At 34.2% G+C, this 17,508-nt stretch overlaps 1 protein-coding gene across 2 annotated transcripts; it reads left to right on the top strand.

Moving 5' to 3' along the window:
* Window positions 1–1,195: 1,195 nt before the first annotated feature.
* Window positions 1,196–16,846, top strand: mpc2a (mitochondrial pyruvate carrier 2a). Of its 2 annotated transcripts, NM_001004662.3 has the most exon segments (6): window positions 1,196–1,672; window positions 5,162–5,202; window positions 6,279–6,363; window positions 9,607–9,718; window positions 13,861–14,553; window positions 14,616–16,841. In NM_001004662.3, coding segments are annotated over 5 exon segments (435 nt in total). In that variant the 5' UTR covers window positions 1,196–1,524; the 3' UTR covers window positions 13,910–14,553; window positions 14,616–16,841.
* Window positions 16,847–17,508: the final 662 nt, after the last annotated feature.

The raw sequence follows: 17,508 nt of genomic DNA on the forward strand, positions 1-17,508 counted from the left end.
AAAACAAATACATACAAATGACATTAGAATAAAATTAATTAAAACAAGATTAAAACAAATAAACACTTTATTAACAAAAAATAGTACACAATAACAAATGAAAGAAACAAATAAAGAATAAGTGGAAAAAAAAACTAACTAATACAATTGTTTTACACATATAATACTAATAAAAATACTTTATATAAATAAATAAACAAATAAATACATATGCAATTCACACTATTAAGTTAATAAAGGTGTTGATAAATAAATCAAAAATATAAAATATACATTAAATTAATCAATAAATTAATTAATAAATAAACTAAGTAAATAAATGTGTCAATAAATCAATAATAACAATACTAATAACAATACATTAAATAAATAAACAAATAGATAAATTAAATAAATATGCAATTCGCATTAATAAGTAAATAAACAAAAAAATATATATAATTAATTAAATAAATAAATATGCAATTCAAACTATTAAGTAAATGTGTCAATAAATCAATAATAAAAATACATTAAATAAACAAATAAATAAATATGCGATTTACACTATTAAGTAAATAAATGAGTCAATAAATCACTAATATTAAAAATATATTAAATAAATTAATTAATATATTAATAAATATGCAATTCACACTATTAAGTAAATAAATTAGTCAATAAATCAATAATAAAAATACAAAATAAATTAAATAAATATGCAATCCACACTATTAGGTAAATAAATGTATCAATAAATTAATAATAAAATAATATAATAAATAAATAAATATGCAATTCACACTATTAAGTAAATGTGTCACTAAATCAATAATAAAAATACAATAAATAAATAAATACATATGCAATTCACACTATTAGGTAAATAAATATGTCAATAAATAAATGATAAAAATACAATAAATAAATAAATAAATATGCAACACACACTATTAAAGTAAATAAATGTGTCAATACATCAGTAAGAGCAACATAAAATAAAGATAAATGTAGTGTAAAATTTAGACAAAACAAGTTGAGTTAAAATAAAATAATCCAAAAAAAAAAATGAAAATAACCCAGCATTTGTGTGTGTCCACAATTTGACCAAATTTCTGTTGACTTAGTAATTTTTAGTATGTAGAGTTTTTGTTTGAAGGGGATTTTAGACTGACCGAAATTAGACCGATAGCGACATCTGCCGGACGGGAGCATGTATAGCTCATGGTTGCAGTTTGGTATTACGCTTCTTCTCTACGATGCGCAGCCGCTTTAATATTCAACCAGCCAGTTAGCTATTAATAGATCATATGAGCACATTCCCCCAATAGAGATCTAACCCATTTCAGAATAGACGTAGAGATTACCTATATTTTCCGTCATCCAACTCTCGGTGGATCTGCCTGTTCGTGTGTCCATAGACCAGTGTTTTCGGAGATGATGATGATGATGACGATGGCATTGTGATCTGTCGTCTCGAAGGCGGAGGAAAGGTGCGCACCGAGTAAAACAAACATCCACCTCGTGCTTCGACCACCGCGGTGAATGAACATGAATAGCGGCAGACTTTATTCACGACTGCGGTTATGTCGGTTTTATTCCGGCGGCATGAGAGCGACGTATCACCGAACGCTGGACAGGATCGAATTAATGCTGCCGCCTAAATTAAGACCTGTCTACAATCATCCTGCTGGTAAAGACATTACTCTGCTCCTGTCTGAAGAAACACACTAGCTGGCTTTCACATGATTGCATTAGTAGTGTTTACATGAATGGCCCTGTGTACAGTGTGGTGCATTGGAATTCTCTTTTGTTGATGATGTCCTCATTGCTAGCATGGGTTTTCTGTTCTGAGCCATGCAGTGACCCCAAAACGACTTTGTACATTTAAATGCATTGGACAAGTGTTTTTAAATAGAAATAAAGCTCAAGAGTACACATTTCATGCAAACTTTGCACAATTTAAATTGTAATGGCAATATTACAGTATTATAATATATTACAAAACAATATTACTTACTGGAATAACCTTGAGATCAAAAATGGTCAAAGTTCTGTCATTAAATATTTGCGTAAGTAGTTTGATCTGTACAATGGAATTATACATTTTACTTATGTATAGCTGTCCAAATGCTTTTGCTGATTAATGATCTAATTTTACAATGCTATGTGCAGCTAATTGTCCCGTTCATGTGTTGAAGTAGTTGTTTTATATTCTACATATAACTTGTGACAAGCTCTCTATATTGTTTACCATGGTGATTTGAATATTTGGTTAGGTTTGTCATGATATCTATTTTTTGTTGTACGATATACTGCAACAAAATATATTGCCATAAACAATATTATTGTCATTTTATGTCATTATATAATACCAAAATGACATCACAATATCATCACAATGCAAGTACACTTCTCCAAAGACACATAATATTTTATTCTTAAGAATATTTAATCGAATTATAGTCATTTGAACAATTTAATAATTAGGCATTGGAATCAGAATATAAAAACGCATGGCATGTCCTGGGTTAAATTGTTGCTAGAATTGGTTTTATGTATGGGCGATATTCAGAGGAAGTGTGAACTATTAGCCCCCCTGTTTAATTTTTTACTCAATTTCTGTTTAACGTAGAGCAGATTTGTTCAACACATTTCTAAACATAATAGATTTAATAACTCATTTCTAATAACTAATTTATTTTATCTTTGCCATGATGACAGTAAATTATATTTGGCTAGGTATTTTTTAAGACACTTTTATACAACTTAAAATGACATTTACAGTAAGGGCTTAACGAAGTTAGGGTAATTAGGCAAGTTATTTCAGGGTTCAACGCTAAGGATATTTACTGGCCGGATTGGACCTGTGGTTCAGATTTGTATCTTTCACTGGCCACACCAAGAAAATAATATAAATAAATAAAAAATAGCTTATTCTTAGCCACATATTTTAAATAATGTGTCGAAAATATTGCCTGCGAATCTAGAATTTAAATGTTTAAAAAGTATTTTATTGCAAAACAAAAGGTGGCTGACTTAAAAGTGACAGAAAACTATGCGAAACATCACTTTTTTTTCTCGTCATGTTGTACCCTCGTAAATATCTGTTTCCACAACATTAAAACAACGTTTTCTTTTAGCCTCATAATTTGATGTTTCTATCTCTTCACTAATGGTTTTTACCAGGTTGTGAAAAAACATAACGTGCTCACAACATCCAATCAGATCAAAGGAACCTAAACCCAATATGGTTTTTACGACTTTATTGAAAAGGTTCAAGACTAACATTCAAGACTATAAGCACAAATTGTTTTTCGATTCTAAGACTGTATTTGCACGCAATTGACTAATAGTCTCAGGCAAAATACAATTTTCTGACACGGCAGCACTGGCCTGATCAGGCCAGTAACGATTCTCTTTACTGTCCCGAGCATCTCTCACGCTGGCCCCGGGCCATCGGGCAGTCCTTATTGTTGAGCCCTGTATTGTATTATGATGGTTTGTTCTGTAGACTATCGAAAAAATATATATCTTAAAGGGGCTAATAATTTTGTCCTTAAAATGGTTTTTAAAAAATTAAAAACCGCTTTTATCCTTGCCAAAATAAAACAAATAAGAATCTCTCCAGAAGACAAAATATTATCAGACATACTGTGAAAATTTCCTTGCTCTGTTAAACATAATTCGGAAAATGTTTAAAAAAGAAAAAAAAATTTAAGGGTGGGCTAATAATTCTGACTTTAACTGTATATTGCATCACCAAAAATGATTAAGGTCATGTCTATGTATTGAGGGATAAGTCGATATATTAATTATTGGGATTATTGCCTATATTCGGTCTGAAATCACATTACATTACTACTATTTATTTGACTCTGAACAATATTGTACTGATTGTCATTGACTACTTATTGGATTTCACTATTTAGGATTTTCAAAGAATACTTTTCTGAAGTTATATTATTAAGGAGAAAGCCTGAAAGTGTGAATATTAAACTGAATTTACCTCAATCATTCATGTGTAGTGTTGTATGGAGTGATATACAATGGTGACATTGTATTGTGCTGTGATGGTTTCAAAATACGGTATAATTTTCTGTACAATGCTGGTTTTCTATTTCACTTCATTTCAAAGGCCTTGATGGAAATGCTGAACATTGTTTCTCCAGCTAGTCCAGCACATCCTACTCTGGTTTAAAGAATATTTTTATTATACTGTAAGACATGAAGGTGATCATATCCCCAACATGATTTCACCAAGTAAGACATGTTCATGGATTAACATCTATGTAGATCCTGGAACAACATTCCAATCAGCCAATCCGAGTTTAGGGATATGTTTACTGTTAATGTTAAGTTTAGGCTTACTGTTTAGTTTATGCACTTCTATATTATAGAATATTCTCTATATTCTATATTGATATTCGACTATTATTCCTCTTTGATTTTGGGAATAATTTACCGTTATGGTTAGGTTTTAGGGACAGGGAATAGGTATAATTATATTTTTAAACAAAAAAAATGGTGTTCCAGGATCAACATGGATGTTAATGCAGGATTGCATCGAATTGGCAAAACATTGATGTGCAGACTATATCTGATCACAGGTGTTGTTCATAAAAAAAGTGTATTTTTTAAGGCATAATTCAATTAAAAATGAAAATTTCAATCCTATATGAGTTTTTTTATTTTTATTTTTTACTGTTGAACAAAATAAGGGGATCTTTAAAAAAAAAAAAAAAAAAAAAGTTTTTCTTAATGCTATTAACTAGACCCAATGGACCTCCATAGCATTTTTTGATACTATTGATTATTGAAGTGAAAAGGGACCAGCAACTGTTTGGATAATTATTTATATATATATATATATATATATATATATATATATATATATATATATATATATATATATATATATATATATATATATATAATTTGGAACGAAAGATAGTGACAGATTTTTTTTTTTTTTAGTTCGAATGACTTGTCCCTTTAAATTTTGGAGAATTCAGTGCATCAAATAAAAATCAATCATTTTATCAATAAATAAATGAATGAATCGCCCACACCAAATGTATTTTTCACATTAGAATTCACATAAATAAAAAATAGAAAATGACCCTGACTGAATGCATCTCTCACACCAGTACTCTCTCAGAATCTGTATTTCCCCCCTCAGGGCCAAAGACGGTTTTCTTCTGGGCGCCTGTTTTCAAATGGGTAAGATGAGTTTTGTTCATTTACTAACAGTTTATCAAATATCTAAAAGCCACATTCAATCATCAGCCTTCAGTTTGTACATGGTAGCAGTTCTAAGGCTACAGAGTATATTGTCTTGATCTTGAATGTTTGTGTTTCACTTGATTATACAGTGCCCAATGAAAATGACCCGTTTAAGTAAGAAATAGCTTATCATTTACTCATCCTTATAAATTTAACACCCACTCTTACTCTGAGGAACACAAAAGGAAAGCAGCAGGATGTTGCTGCTTACTCTATACTGCGCTATGAGATTTAAGGCTGTCAATAATTGCAAATTAATTTTACTCTGGTCTTCATGCAAACCAATCATATGGACAGGGACAGCTTTTATGAAGCTTTTTTGACCCAACCAGCCTCCATATACAAAACAAAGCAATCTAAACATTGTGCTCAACCTATTTTTTGGCCCTATTGACTGTATATTTCAGATAAAAATATCAAAAATCAAACACTAGAACAGTGTTATATATTTGCAGACTCATTCAGATACATTACTCCCTATACATAAATGATGTTTCAAAGAATGTTCAAATCTAGAAAATAAGCAGTTTTGTGGACACAGATTGTGTCCTTGTGTGGTGCCATGATTAAAATAATTAAATTTCATATGAGGAATCACCAATAAAATGTAATAACAACTGTGTCTTTAGTTTAATTTCTAAACATTCAAATCACACTAAATCTGCAGAAACTCATGTCTGTTCCTCTCCCCTCCCTCAGAGAATCGTCAGTCTATAGCGATCAGTGATTGGCTCCTGTACTAGAAGGCGGGTCTTCATTTGTCATATTGATGTTACACTTTTCCCCATTCAAAACTATACGAGTGACATGCCTTGTGTATTCTATAGTCTTTGAATGTACCAAAACACAAAGATTACAGTCGAACCAAGCATGATTTTATGCAAATTACCAGTGCCTATTTACCATTTAAAATGTTGTAATCCTGTGGTGAGTGCAATCATATCATGAGTTTACCTATTGATCAAGATCGTTGGGCAATCTCACTCATATTTGCCCTTTCTTTGCTCTTGCAGGGTTTAGTTGCGGCTGGATTCTCTGATATGACCCGGCCTCCAGAAAAGCTCAGCGTCTCCCAGTCCTGCGTCATCACAGCTACTGGTACTTCAGTCAACAGAGAGATGATTGATGTGGTTTACTCAAGATTTACCATCATCAGTAGTCTGTTGTCAGTGTCCACTAGATTAGAAGAACTCATCTAAAGCCTCATAGTAAACTGAGATTAGTGGGGCTGAATATAGGACTTGAAATGAACCCAGGAAACTAGTATATATGAGCGGGAGACTATAGTATTTATCAGCAGTAGATTCAGTGTGAGAGTTAGAAAAATCTGTCTGTCTTTGAGATTGATAGTATTTTTTTTCTATGTAACTGTTTAAAAATTGCTCATAATAAGCTTGTTCAGATATGTGAGTTTTGACCTGTACAAGTGATAACTTAAAAGGATAGTACACCTATCAAAGAAAATTCTCTTTCTTCACTTGTTCCAAACCAGTAGAGTTTAACAGAACTTTTTAGAGTTGTTTTCCTCTGCTGAACACAAAAGAAGATATTTTGAAGAATGTTTGTAACCGATAACCATTGACTACCATAGTAGTTGATTCTCCTACTATGGATGTCAGTGGTTAGCAGTGTTCAACATTATGAATAATAAAAGCTTAAACTGGTTTGGAACAAGACAAGAGTCAGTAAAGGATGACAGAATATTTATTTTTGGATAACCTATGAGTTTAAAGGGATAGTTCCCTTTAAACGTGGACAAAAATTAAAGAAGACCAGGGCTTGACATTAACACCTGCCAGCCCACCAAATGCGGGTAAATTTCAGCTATGGCGGGTTAGACAGCCACTTCTAAAGCCACCTTGGCTGGTTGAAAATAATTTTTGAATTGCCAGTGCTGGCTTATCTCTAAAGATTTTACGACCAGCAGCTGAATACCGAATGAAAGGATGATCGGGTGCATGGTGAGACACAGGCAATCCTTGCTGACTGACGTTGTGAGCGAGGCGCAGCTGATGTGAAGCGCGCAAGTGCTTAGAAGCTCCCATTTCCTTGCGCAAATCAACCGTGCCTGGAAACGCAACTAGTGCAATCATTTCTCTTTGAAATAGATTGGGAAAAAATCGGTGCCCCTTCACCCACAGTCCTGCTGTTTTCAAGAGATCTCCAGATTTTTTTATGCAGCTGCTGTTGCCGCTTTCACTTTTACCATTCTTTTAACAGATTTTTATTGGGCCTAACATAAACAGTGTGCACATGATCCTCCTTTTACTTTCGCACACAGAATGTTTTTCACCATTTTCTTTTGCTTACAGTTATTTTTGTTAATATGGTTTAATTATCACCCTTAACAATAACATTGCTTTAACAGGAGATTAACGCTCTATTTATCTATGGTTAGCTGATGATCTGGGACATTTAGTCTGGAATAGAGATGTGCGCAGGACTAAATTTTGAATCCCGCTCCTGCCCGAATCTGACCCGCTTCCACTTATATTCAGCATTTGTTGTCCCGCTGCCCCGCTCGTTTTCTACCCCCCCGTGCCCGATTCAGCTAACGAGCGGGGGGGAGAACAAAACCGAAAACCATCCAGCTATACAGAGTCCAGACAGCCTATAACAAGCTGTCTGTATAAACACACACACAGACAGCAACAAACAAGCTAAACGCAGCATCACGCTGTCTCATTCACACACATACATACGCTCGCTCGGGAGTCGGGAGCGATATTGCTAGACGGCCTGCTCCCGTCCAAAATGAAACCAGTTACTGACTGCTCCCGCGCTTTATTTGGAAATTTGCAAACATCTAGCCTGGACAACTACTGTGTATAGTTTTAGATTAATAAGAATAATTTCTTCAGGAATAAATTAAATTTGAATGATTTTTTTGTTGAATAAAGTCATTTCAAATAAATAAAAAAAGTTAAGGAGGCATGTGGACACAACACAACATTTAGCATTTTAGCATTTAAGCATTTTAGCATGCCAAAGTCAAAATCATGCATATAAAATAGATTTTCCCAACAACAAAATTGTGGTTAGTGAAAATGGCGAGTGGTCAGTAATGTTAGAAAACTACTAGCCACAGTGGCTGGTGATCAAAAAAGTTAATGTCAAGCTCTGAAGAAGACCTACTAAAGCTTTTAGTTTGAAATCATGGTCCATGATAATTCATAAAATGCAAGTCAGCGGCTACCTGTATGGCTACCTGTATTTTGAGAGTTTTGTAGCTCCTAATATTCAGGTGTTATGAAATCAAACAATCTGTTTTTAAACATATTACTTTTTTTTTGATGAACAATACAACAGGTTTTCCCTTTGTTTTGCCTGCATATGATTTTGTTAACTTTCAAAGTGCTGGTAGACGTTGACTTGCTTTTTATGAATCAACAAGAACACAGTTTTAGCAAAAAAATCTTCTTTAAAAGTCACCAAAAAATAAATAAATCTAAATTTACCTACAGTTTAATCAAGCAAAACTATCATGGATTTCTGTGAACACAAAAATAGATATTATTTTTAATAGGTAGGGGGTGGATATTATGGAAGTCAATGGCTACTGGTTTCCAACATTCTTCAGAATTATTCATTCATTCATTTTCCTTTGGCTTAGTCCAGGCGTGTCCAAACTCGGTCCTCGAGGGCCGGTGTCCTGCATAATTTAGCTCCAACTTCCTTCAACACACCTGCCTGGAAGTTTCTAGTATACTTAGAGAGAGCTTGATTATCTGGTTCAGGTGTGTTTAATTGGGGTTGGAACTAAAACATGCAGGACACCGGCCCTCCAAGACTGAGTTTAGGCATCCCTGGTTTAGTCCCTTTATTCATCAGGGGTTGCCACAGTGGAATGAACCGCCAACTTATCCAGCATATGTTTTACACAACGTATGCCCTTCTAGCTGCTACCCAGTACTGGGAAACACCCATAAACAGTCATTCATACACATACACTACGGCCAATTTAGTTTTTTCAATTCACCTATAGCGCATGTCTTTGGGCTGTGGGGGAAACCAGAGCACCGGGAGGAGAACACAGGGGGAACATGCAAACTCCACACAGAAATGCAAACTCACCCAGCCGGAGCTCAAACCAGCGACCTTCTTGCTGTAAAGTGACAGTGCTAACCACTAAGCCACACTCTACAATCAAAATTATTCTTAGATATCATCAAGTGTTAAAGCAACAAATAATTTATTGTGATTGGCTGTAAAAAGATATGACACTATTGTCTTACAGTATTTGTCCCACTTTATCTGACAGTCGATTTTAGCAGACTTCACCCTACACAAATGTCCTATTCTATTATTGGTTAACTGCAACTCTCTCTGGTTTCTTTCCAGGATTGATCTGGTCAAGGTACTGCCTGGTGATTATCCCCAAGAACTGGGCTCTGTTTGCTGTAAACTTCTTCCTGGGCATATGTGGAAGCATCCAGCTCTTCAGGATATGGAGGTTAGTCATTACGGGTTCTGTTCTAAGGTCAGCTTTGTTTACTACCATCAGTCAATACACACAGGAGACGAGATTAGTCATGTGGGATTAAGTTGCAGAGTCTCTGAGTTCAGTCTGGAGATCAACAAGATACTTACAAGAATTATCCACCTCCATTTAGCCTGTTATTTTAAATGCATAAAAGCGAAATAAAATTAATTACTTATTTATTTATAATCAGATCTGGCTAATAATAATTAAAAATGATCTTATGTAAGGCGGCAGCATCAAAAGCTACATTTCAGAATGCAAAAATGTGCTTAAGTTAAATATTCACTGGCAGTTTGGCTTTATTTACTCTGCTTTACTAAACTTCAGATGACTAATAAGTTGTTGGCACGTGATGTTTTTACATACAAAAGAACTGTGTTGTTTATCACACTTGCCTTGGGCTAAGACTGTAATTACTAGCAACAGTTTTAACTTTTCAACGTTTCAATTCATGGGTCAGAGTGGAGGTGTCCCATTTTGGTGTATGAAATGAAGCTTACTAAAATTACTTATGTAGTGTACAGTTGACATCAGAATTATTAGCCCTCCCATTTATTTTTTTCCACAATTTTGTTTTTTATCAAAATGAAGATGTTTTTTTAGCACATTTCTAAACATAATAGTTTTAATAACTCATTTCTAATAACTGATTTATTTTATCTTTGCCATAATGACAGTACATAATATGTCACTAAATATATTTATATAAACTATATAAGATAAACTAGGTTAATTAGGCAGGTTAGGGTAATCAGGCAATTAGTAATTAGTTCTGTAGACAATCAAAACAATATTGCTTATGAGAGATAATATTTTTTTAATAATAACAACAAAATTAAAAACGGCTTTCATTCTAGGCGAAATAAAATTAATAAGACTTTCTTTAGCAGAACAAATATTATCAGACACACTGTGAAAAATTCCTTGCTCTGTTAAACATGATTTGGGAAATATTTGAAAGAAAGAATTAAAAAATAATTTATTCAGCGCAGTGTAACCAGTGTTACAACATACTTAAAATTACAACATGCTTCTTATTGAAAATATGTCAAATATATTTTAAATAATAAAATTTAGGGTGTTCACGGGGTCTTAAAAAAGTCTTACATTCCAAAAACAGTTTTTTAGGCCTTAAAAAGTCTTAACTTCACTGAAATATTAATTTGTAGATCTTAAATAATTTTAAACGGGTCTTAATTTTCCTTTAATTGTCCATTTAAACCCTAACACCCATACAGTCACCAACAATCCACAACCTTTACCGTAACTCTATTTGGCCATATGGTTTAGTTATATTATCACAACAATATAATATGTAGGTTCTTCATGTATTTACAGACCTGGACAGACTGTTGTAAAATATAGTTTTTAAAGATTTGTCAAAGAAATGTTATATCTAAACTTGTTTTGACACATTATTTAGGTTTTATTCAAGTAATTAGATTTTTTTTATGGGGCAAGTAAATATTCTTAAGGTTTAGACCTTTAAAAGTTTTAAATTTCATTCATAATGGTCTTAAAAGTGACTCTGTGAAACCTGCAGAAACTCTGAAATTAAAGTTTAAACATTAGCATTTAAATATTGCATTTAATGTGGTAAATTTGACATTTAAAAAACATGACTGCTTTAAATATTTTAAAGAGCAATTTATTTGTAATGTTTTTTTATATATATATATATATATATATATATATATATATATATATATATATATATATATATATATATATATATATATATATATATATATATATATATATATATATAGTTGAAGACAAAATGCCCTCATGATTTTTTGTTTCTTTTTTTCAAATATTTTCCAAATGATGTTTAACAGAGCAAGGAATTTTTTCACAGTATTTCCTATAATATTCTTTCTTCTGGGGAAAGTCTTAAGCCATAATCACACTAGAGTTTAAGCTTGTTGTATTGCACTGCAAATTGCAAAAAGGGGCATTTAAGCAAGCGATTACTCCATATTTTAAATTTCTGTCCAGAGAGGTCTAGTTTTTATTTCCGATTGGTCTTACACAATCACAAGATGCGATTTCAGAGGTCAAAGTTCACCAAGCTTGAACTTTTCAATGCAGCAAACTGCGAAATTGCGCACGAGATTATGTTTCCGGTCTATCACATTCGAATGCGTATGAATGAAAGACTATGGGGCAAAAAGTGCAGTGTGACCGTGGCTTAAATAGTTTTATTTTGGCTAGAATAAAAGAAGTTTTACATTTTTAAGGTCAACATTAGCCCCTTTAGAAATATTTTTATTCAACCATTAACCTAGTTAAGCCTTTAAATTCACTTTAAGCTGAATACTTGTATTTAGTAAAATATTATATACTGTCATCATGGCAATTATAAAAGTAATCAGTTATTAGAAATGAGTTATTAATACTAATATGTTTAGAAATGTGTTACAGGGGGGCTAATAATTCAGGAGGGCTAATAATTCTGACTTGAACTGTGTGTGCTGTAAATAGATGATCGATTACTTTATTTCAGGGTTTTTCAAAGTCTAAGACAGTGGGCTTCCCTTTTGACACAACTTATCCATTGGTGCCCCCCTCCTCCCAAACACGCACACACACACACGCACACACACACACACACACACACATATATATATATATATATATATATATATATATATATATATATATATATATATATATATATATATACATACATACAGTATATATAAAGACACAGACAGATGTCAGACTGTTAACTCACTTTTATCATCATTTGCATGAAAGTGCAGTTATTTACAGAGTAATAACAAGTATTTTAATATAACGTTTTTAAAACTAGGATGATTCAATATGAATAGAACAGATCCAAGAACTGTCCATCCCAGTCAAAACAGTGGAAGTTTAGCGGGTCTCATGCTGTCATTAGCCAAAATATTTTGACAAACCACACATAAAGGTCGTGGTTCATCAGCTGGTCCTGTCCACGTAAATCCTAAACTTAAATACTGATCATCATATCGTCGTCTTTTGGGTTTAAGCCCTGAACTTGAAGGCTTTTGTGGCGAGGGGGCGTGGCCGAGAGCCGTGGGAACGGAGTGAGGCCACCGCTTAAGTGGATACACCTGCGGTGCGCACCTGCCTCGGATCCCACGGAAGGAGCTCTGGATCATAAAAGGAGGAACGAGGGCAGAGAAAGCCGAGAGAGGACCGGGCCTGGACATATTTTACTTTTGCTTTCAGTTTGACGGCAGTCTCCGTGAGGAGCTGCCGTCCGTTTGTTTTGGTTTAGAGGCTGCCGTCACTGTTATTAATAAATCATTTTAAAACTGCGTCGATTCTCCGTCTCCTTCTTCCCGGCGGCCAAAGGGCCGTGAACTTCATTACAGCTTAGAATCGGGGGGGTCTCAGAAACCGACCCATTGTATTAGCAGCCATATACCTGTATTGGCGGGCTTGCCAAACAGAAGCGAATTCACAGCTATGGCCTTCTGGGTAAAAAAGGTTTTCTTATATTTGACGTATTATTTTTTAGCTTTGATTAATTAAAACGTTTAAATATAATAAAAAATACATATAATATTTAAACTTAATAATTATATTTTTATTATGTTATATTTTTTCCCTCGCCTCCCCTGACATGCTCTGGCGCCCCCCAGGGGAGGCGCACCTCACACTTTGAAAACCCCTGCTTTATTTTTAAAGTGCCACTACTACTATTCCATAATGCACACATACTACAAATATTACAAGACTTTTATTTGAGTTGTTTAGTTATATTATTCCTGAATACCATATTTTACAGTACATGTATGCGTAAGATATCTTTTATGATCTTCACAAATGAGTCTGCATATAGCAAATACAGCGAAGATGCCCTGTGCTTGTTACAGTGCATGAGTTAAATGGGAAAGTGCCCTTTCTTCCTCATCACGTAAATGGTGGTATACTGTAGAAGAGTTTACCATAACTGTTAAAGAGACAGACGGGTAGCAGAGTAAATGGCAGGTTTTATTCTTGTGTTTACGATGGCCTGAAAACGCTTCCAGCAGCAACCCATTGTGTTCATTCAGCACATGCAGTACTTTAAGTAATTATGCATTCAAAGGGACTGACGCACTCTTTGTTTGTGTGTGCAGGTACAACCAAGAGCTCAAGCAGAAGGAAGCGGAAGTGCAGCAGACTTGAAAAGCCACAAGAGTGTTCAGCTGTTGTTCAGTTACTGTAAAAGCAATGAATCAGCCTTTTGCACACTACCGCCATGTGATTTAGATCTGTGTGAAATAGAGGGTTATTTTACCAAAAAAATCATTTCCTATTTAAATTCTGTCACGCACATCAGTTGTGATACAATGATTGTATTTCTGGTGTTCTCGATTGATCCGTTTCTCAGTTTTAAAGGGGTCATATCATAATAATAATAATAATAATAATAATAAATGGTGTGCCTATAAAAGCGCTCGTTTTTATTTGTGCCAATTTCTGCCAAAACATTTTTCAATACAAACAGTGTACAAATTCCTGATTTATATTCAATTCATGTTTATTTATATAGCGCTTTTACAATGTAGATTGTGTCAAAGGAGCTTAACATTGAAGTTCTATATTTATATCTGTCACTTGTATGATAAAATGATGCTAAATTACTGTTTTTAAATCAAGGACAAATGTCCACTCACTCGTGTGTTACTGTTAGATTAGTTTAAAATTTGTACATGAACAGTGTTGCCAGATTGGGTGGTTTTAAACTTTATTGTGCAGGTAAAAATGACAGGTTGACAAAATTTGGATTTTGAAAGATAAATTTAATACATCAATATCTTTTAACAAAACGTAACTGTGTGTTTTTACTCCATTTACTTAGCAGTGACCAGTGTGTAGCGCAAACCGCGTTAGCCCACCCACAAAGAGGTGAAGGAAAGTTGTATCAAAAGCTGACTCCCGGACAAATCTGACTCCCCTTCGTGTGCATGCGCAACACACAGCCCCTGCAGTTAAACTCACAATGGCTTATCATAAAAACTGACAGCAAGAACGAACATAAAAGTGTTGCCTGATTGACAATCAGCACTTGGATGTGTTCAGAAGAATGTAAAACACCAAATGGGACGAATTTATTTATTTACGACCTTATTCTTTACCTGACTTAACTCCTATGTCCTGCTTCTGTTGTGTCAAACAAGTCATCGTTGTCAAAGGAATAATTTTTAGGCTCACCAGATTTACTAGAGACACAGTGGAGCATAGCTAATTGATATCCTCAAAACTAACAGACTGAAACCCACATCTAAAATACTTTATTTTAGTTTCACGGCACAATAATGCAATAAATAAATAAACTATGTAGGCTAATAGGTAGTGTAATCTACATAACATTAAGTGCAGTGTTGTGATGTGATCCGGTTATGTTGTAATTTTACTATTGTGGTCTTGTGACTGTCGGTGTTAAGGCTGATTTATACGTCTGGGTCGAGTGATCATCGTGACCGCACGGTGCATTCATTGCTCGTAGTCGTGCATTTATACTTCTGCATGCTGTTTTGTGTTGCTCTGCAATAACACTTCCGAAATGCTAGCTGGCAATAGGTAATATTATGTTCTTCTGTATCGAGTTTCTTCACAGGTGTTTTGTTTTTTCTGAATGCTAGTTAAATGTACAACTGAAACTCGCTCTTTCAGAGGCTGGAACCGGCGGACGTGCAACAACTTTAATCATAAGTTAAACACTAAACATCTGGAGCTCCTTCACAAGACTCGACACTTGTAAACACTCGCGGCTTTCAACACCGCCCATAATCGACACAGCTACTAACCCAACCAATCACAGAGCTTGCGCTACATGTCATTGCGGCTTGTAGTAATATTTTCTAAAGCCGCCTTTCCACTGCAAATGACAAGCAACAGACGAAAGTCATTCATTTTCCATGAAGAGTAGTCTAGGAGTTGTGATCATCTCCGTATGCAGAAAATTTGGATCCGATTTAAGCTGCGGATCCGTTAAATATTTGAACTCCTGCGACTAGACCGTATGCGATCTGTCAACCGGAAGTGATGTATTCTAGTGTTGTCCTAGCCGTTCCGTGCGTGCGAGATGAGAAATAGGAGTTTGTTGTTATTTTTTGAATCAGAAAAAAGTCTATATTTAAAAAAAAAAACCTTTCTATTCATAAATGAGTAATAAAAAAGATTATTTTTAATCTTGTCTCCACATATACCTCAGAAATATTTAGCAGTCTATTAGTTTTTAGTATTCATTCATTCAACCATGGTGAACGCACGGATAATAAAGGCTCTTGCGCTACTTTATTTTGGACACCGCGAGAATCAGCTTCCCATGGTGCTTGACAAAACTGAATATTTTGTGCGACTGCCACAAGGGGGCGTATTCCGACAGTCGTGTCCGAATGTCTTGTGCTGCGGAAAGGTGGCTTCAGCCATGGTGAGGGCTATGTGATCATGCGAAGGCTGTGCCGGACCATACATGTGCGCTTGACGCAGAAGTATAAATCAGCCTATTATTTTAATAGGATTAAAATAGAATAGAATAGCATTTTTTTGTGTGGATTTTGGGCTGGAAAAGCTATATCTGGCAACATGGTACATGACATTAACTTCCTTTTTAGCTTTGCTCACTCACAGATTGTGGGTTTGCTGTTACTGTATCTAATATAGATTTTGAACTCCATGCTGAATATACGTAATGTGACACAACCACAAAATACTCTGCTAAGATGTGCCGTACAAACTGCTTAGCTCAGATAGAAATAATATTCAGGCATATTGTTCAAAATGACAAAAAAAATAGTTTGAGTTCAGGATATTGCAATAACAAGTTCGTTCCTCATCATACTGTATGACCCCTTTAAAATCTAATAAAAATAACATAGATTAAACTCATTTGCATGAATGTACTATATGCTATCACTTTTTTTTAGCTTTAGGTATTTAGATCAGATGCATTAGTTATCTGGTCATTCACGGGAATAGCCTGCAGACTTTGCTCTTTAAGTAGACAGAACAAACACACAATGATAGACAGAACGTTCAAAGTGTTTTAGCTAGCAAATTATGGTACTGTAATATCTCTGTCAAATTATGTATTCATTAAATCACTGTCAAAACATGTACTATTTGTATTATACTTTTAGTCTGTTTTGCACTTTCAGTTTGAGTGCACCTTTTGTCCTAGAATTTTTCTAATAGGTCATTAAAGCACCATATTTCTGGATCGTCTCCACTGCTAAAGCAGGAGTCAAGGGTGTATGACAAACACATGCACTTCTTTGTTGCCTCGTGCTAAATTAAGAGCGTTAATCCCCTTTAAACCTGTTTTCAGCGTATCCTACACACCGGCTCTAAATTAAGTAAGCCGGGCCTTAAATCATCCATCTGTCTCCAAACTTCTACTGTATGTCACACTTCACCTCTGCAGCCCACACGCTTGTCAGATGTGAACAGCACAGAATCACATGTGTGTGTTCTGCTTTCTGCATGCATATGAACGGAATAGCTGTGTGTGTCTTACGTCGTATCTTAGAAGAATAATGGTTTACATTTACATTTTTAACTTGTAATAAAAAAATATATTTATATATAACATACTGTTGAAGTCAAAATTATTAGTATTAAATTTTTTTTATATATATTTCCCAAATGATGTTTAACAGAGCAAGGACAATTTTCACAGTATTTCCTAGAATAATTTTTTCGTCTGGAGAAAGTCTTATTTGTTTTATTTTAGTTAGAATACGACTTTAAAAAACATTTTAAGGTCAATATTATTAGTC

Source organism: Danio rerio, chromosome 1, assembly GCF_049306965.1.
Source record: "Danio rerio strain Tuebingen ecotype United States chromosome 1, GRCz12tu, whole genome shotgun sequence".
Classification (NCBI taxonomy): Eukaryota; Metazoa; Chordata; class Actinopteri; order Cypriniformes; family Danionidae; genus Danio; species Danio rerio.

What these genes read in the sequence shown, in the direction of transcription:
- mpc2a (XM_073942256.1), top strand. Translation starts at nt 1,525, where the DNA reads ATGAACATGAATAGCGGCAGACTTTATTCACGACTGCGGTTATGTCGG. An exon ending in TGTCTACAATCATCCTGCTG is followed by an intron (nt 1,673 to 5,161) that starts GTAAAGACATTA and finishes TTCCCCCCTCAG; the next exon opens with GGCCAAAGACGGTTTTCTTC. An exon ending in GGGCGCCTGTTTTCAAATGG is followed by an intron (nt 5,203 to 6,278) that starts GTAAGATGAGTT and finishes TTGCTCTTGCAG; the next exon opens with GGTTTAGTTGCGGCTGGATT.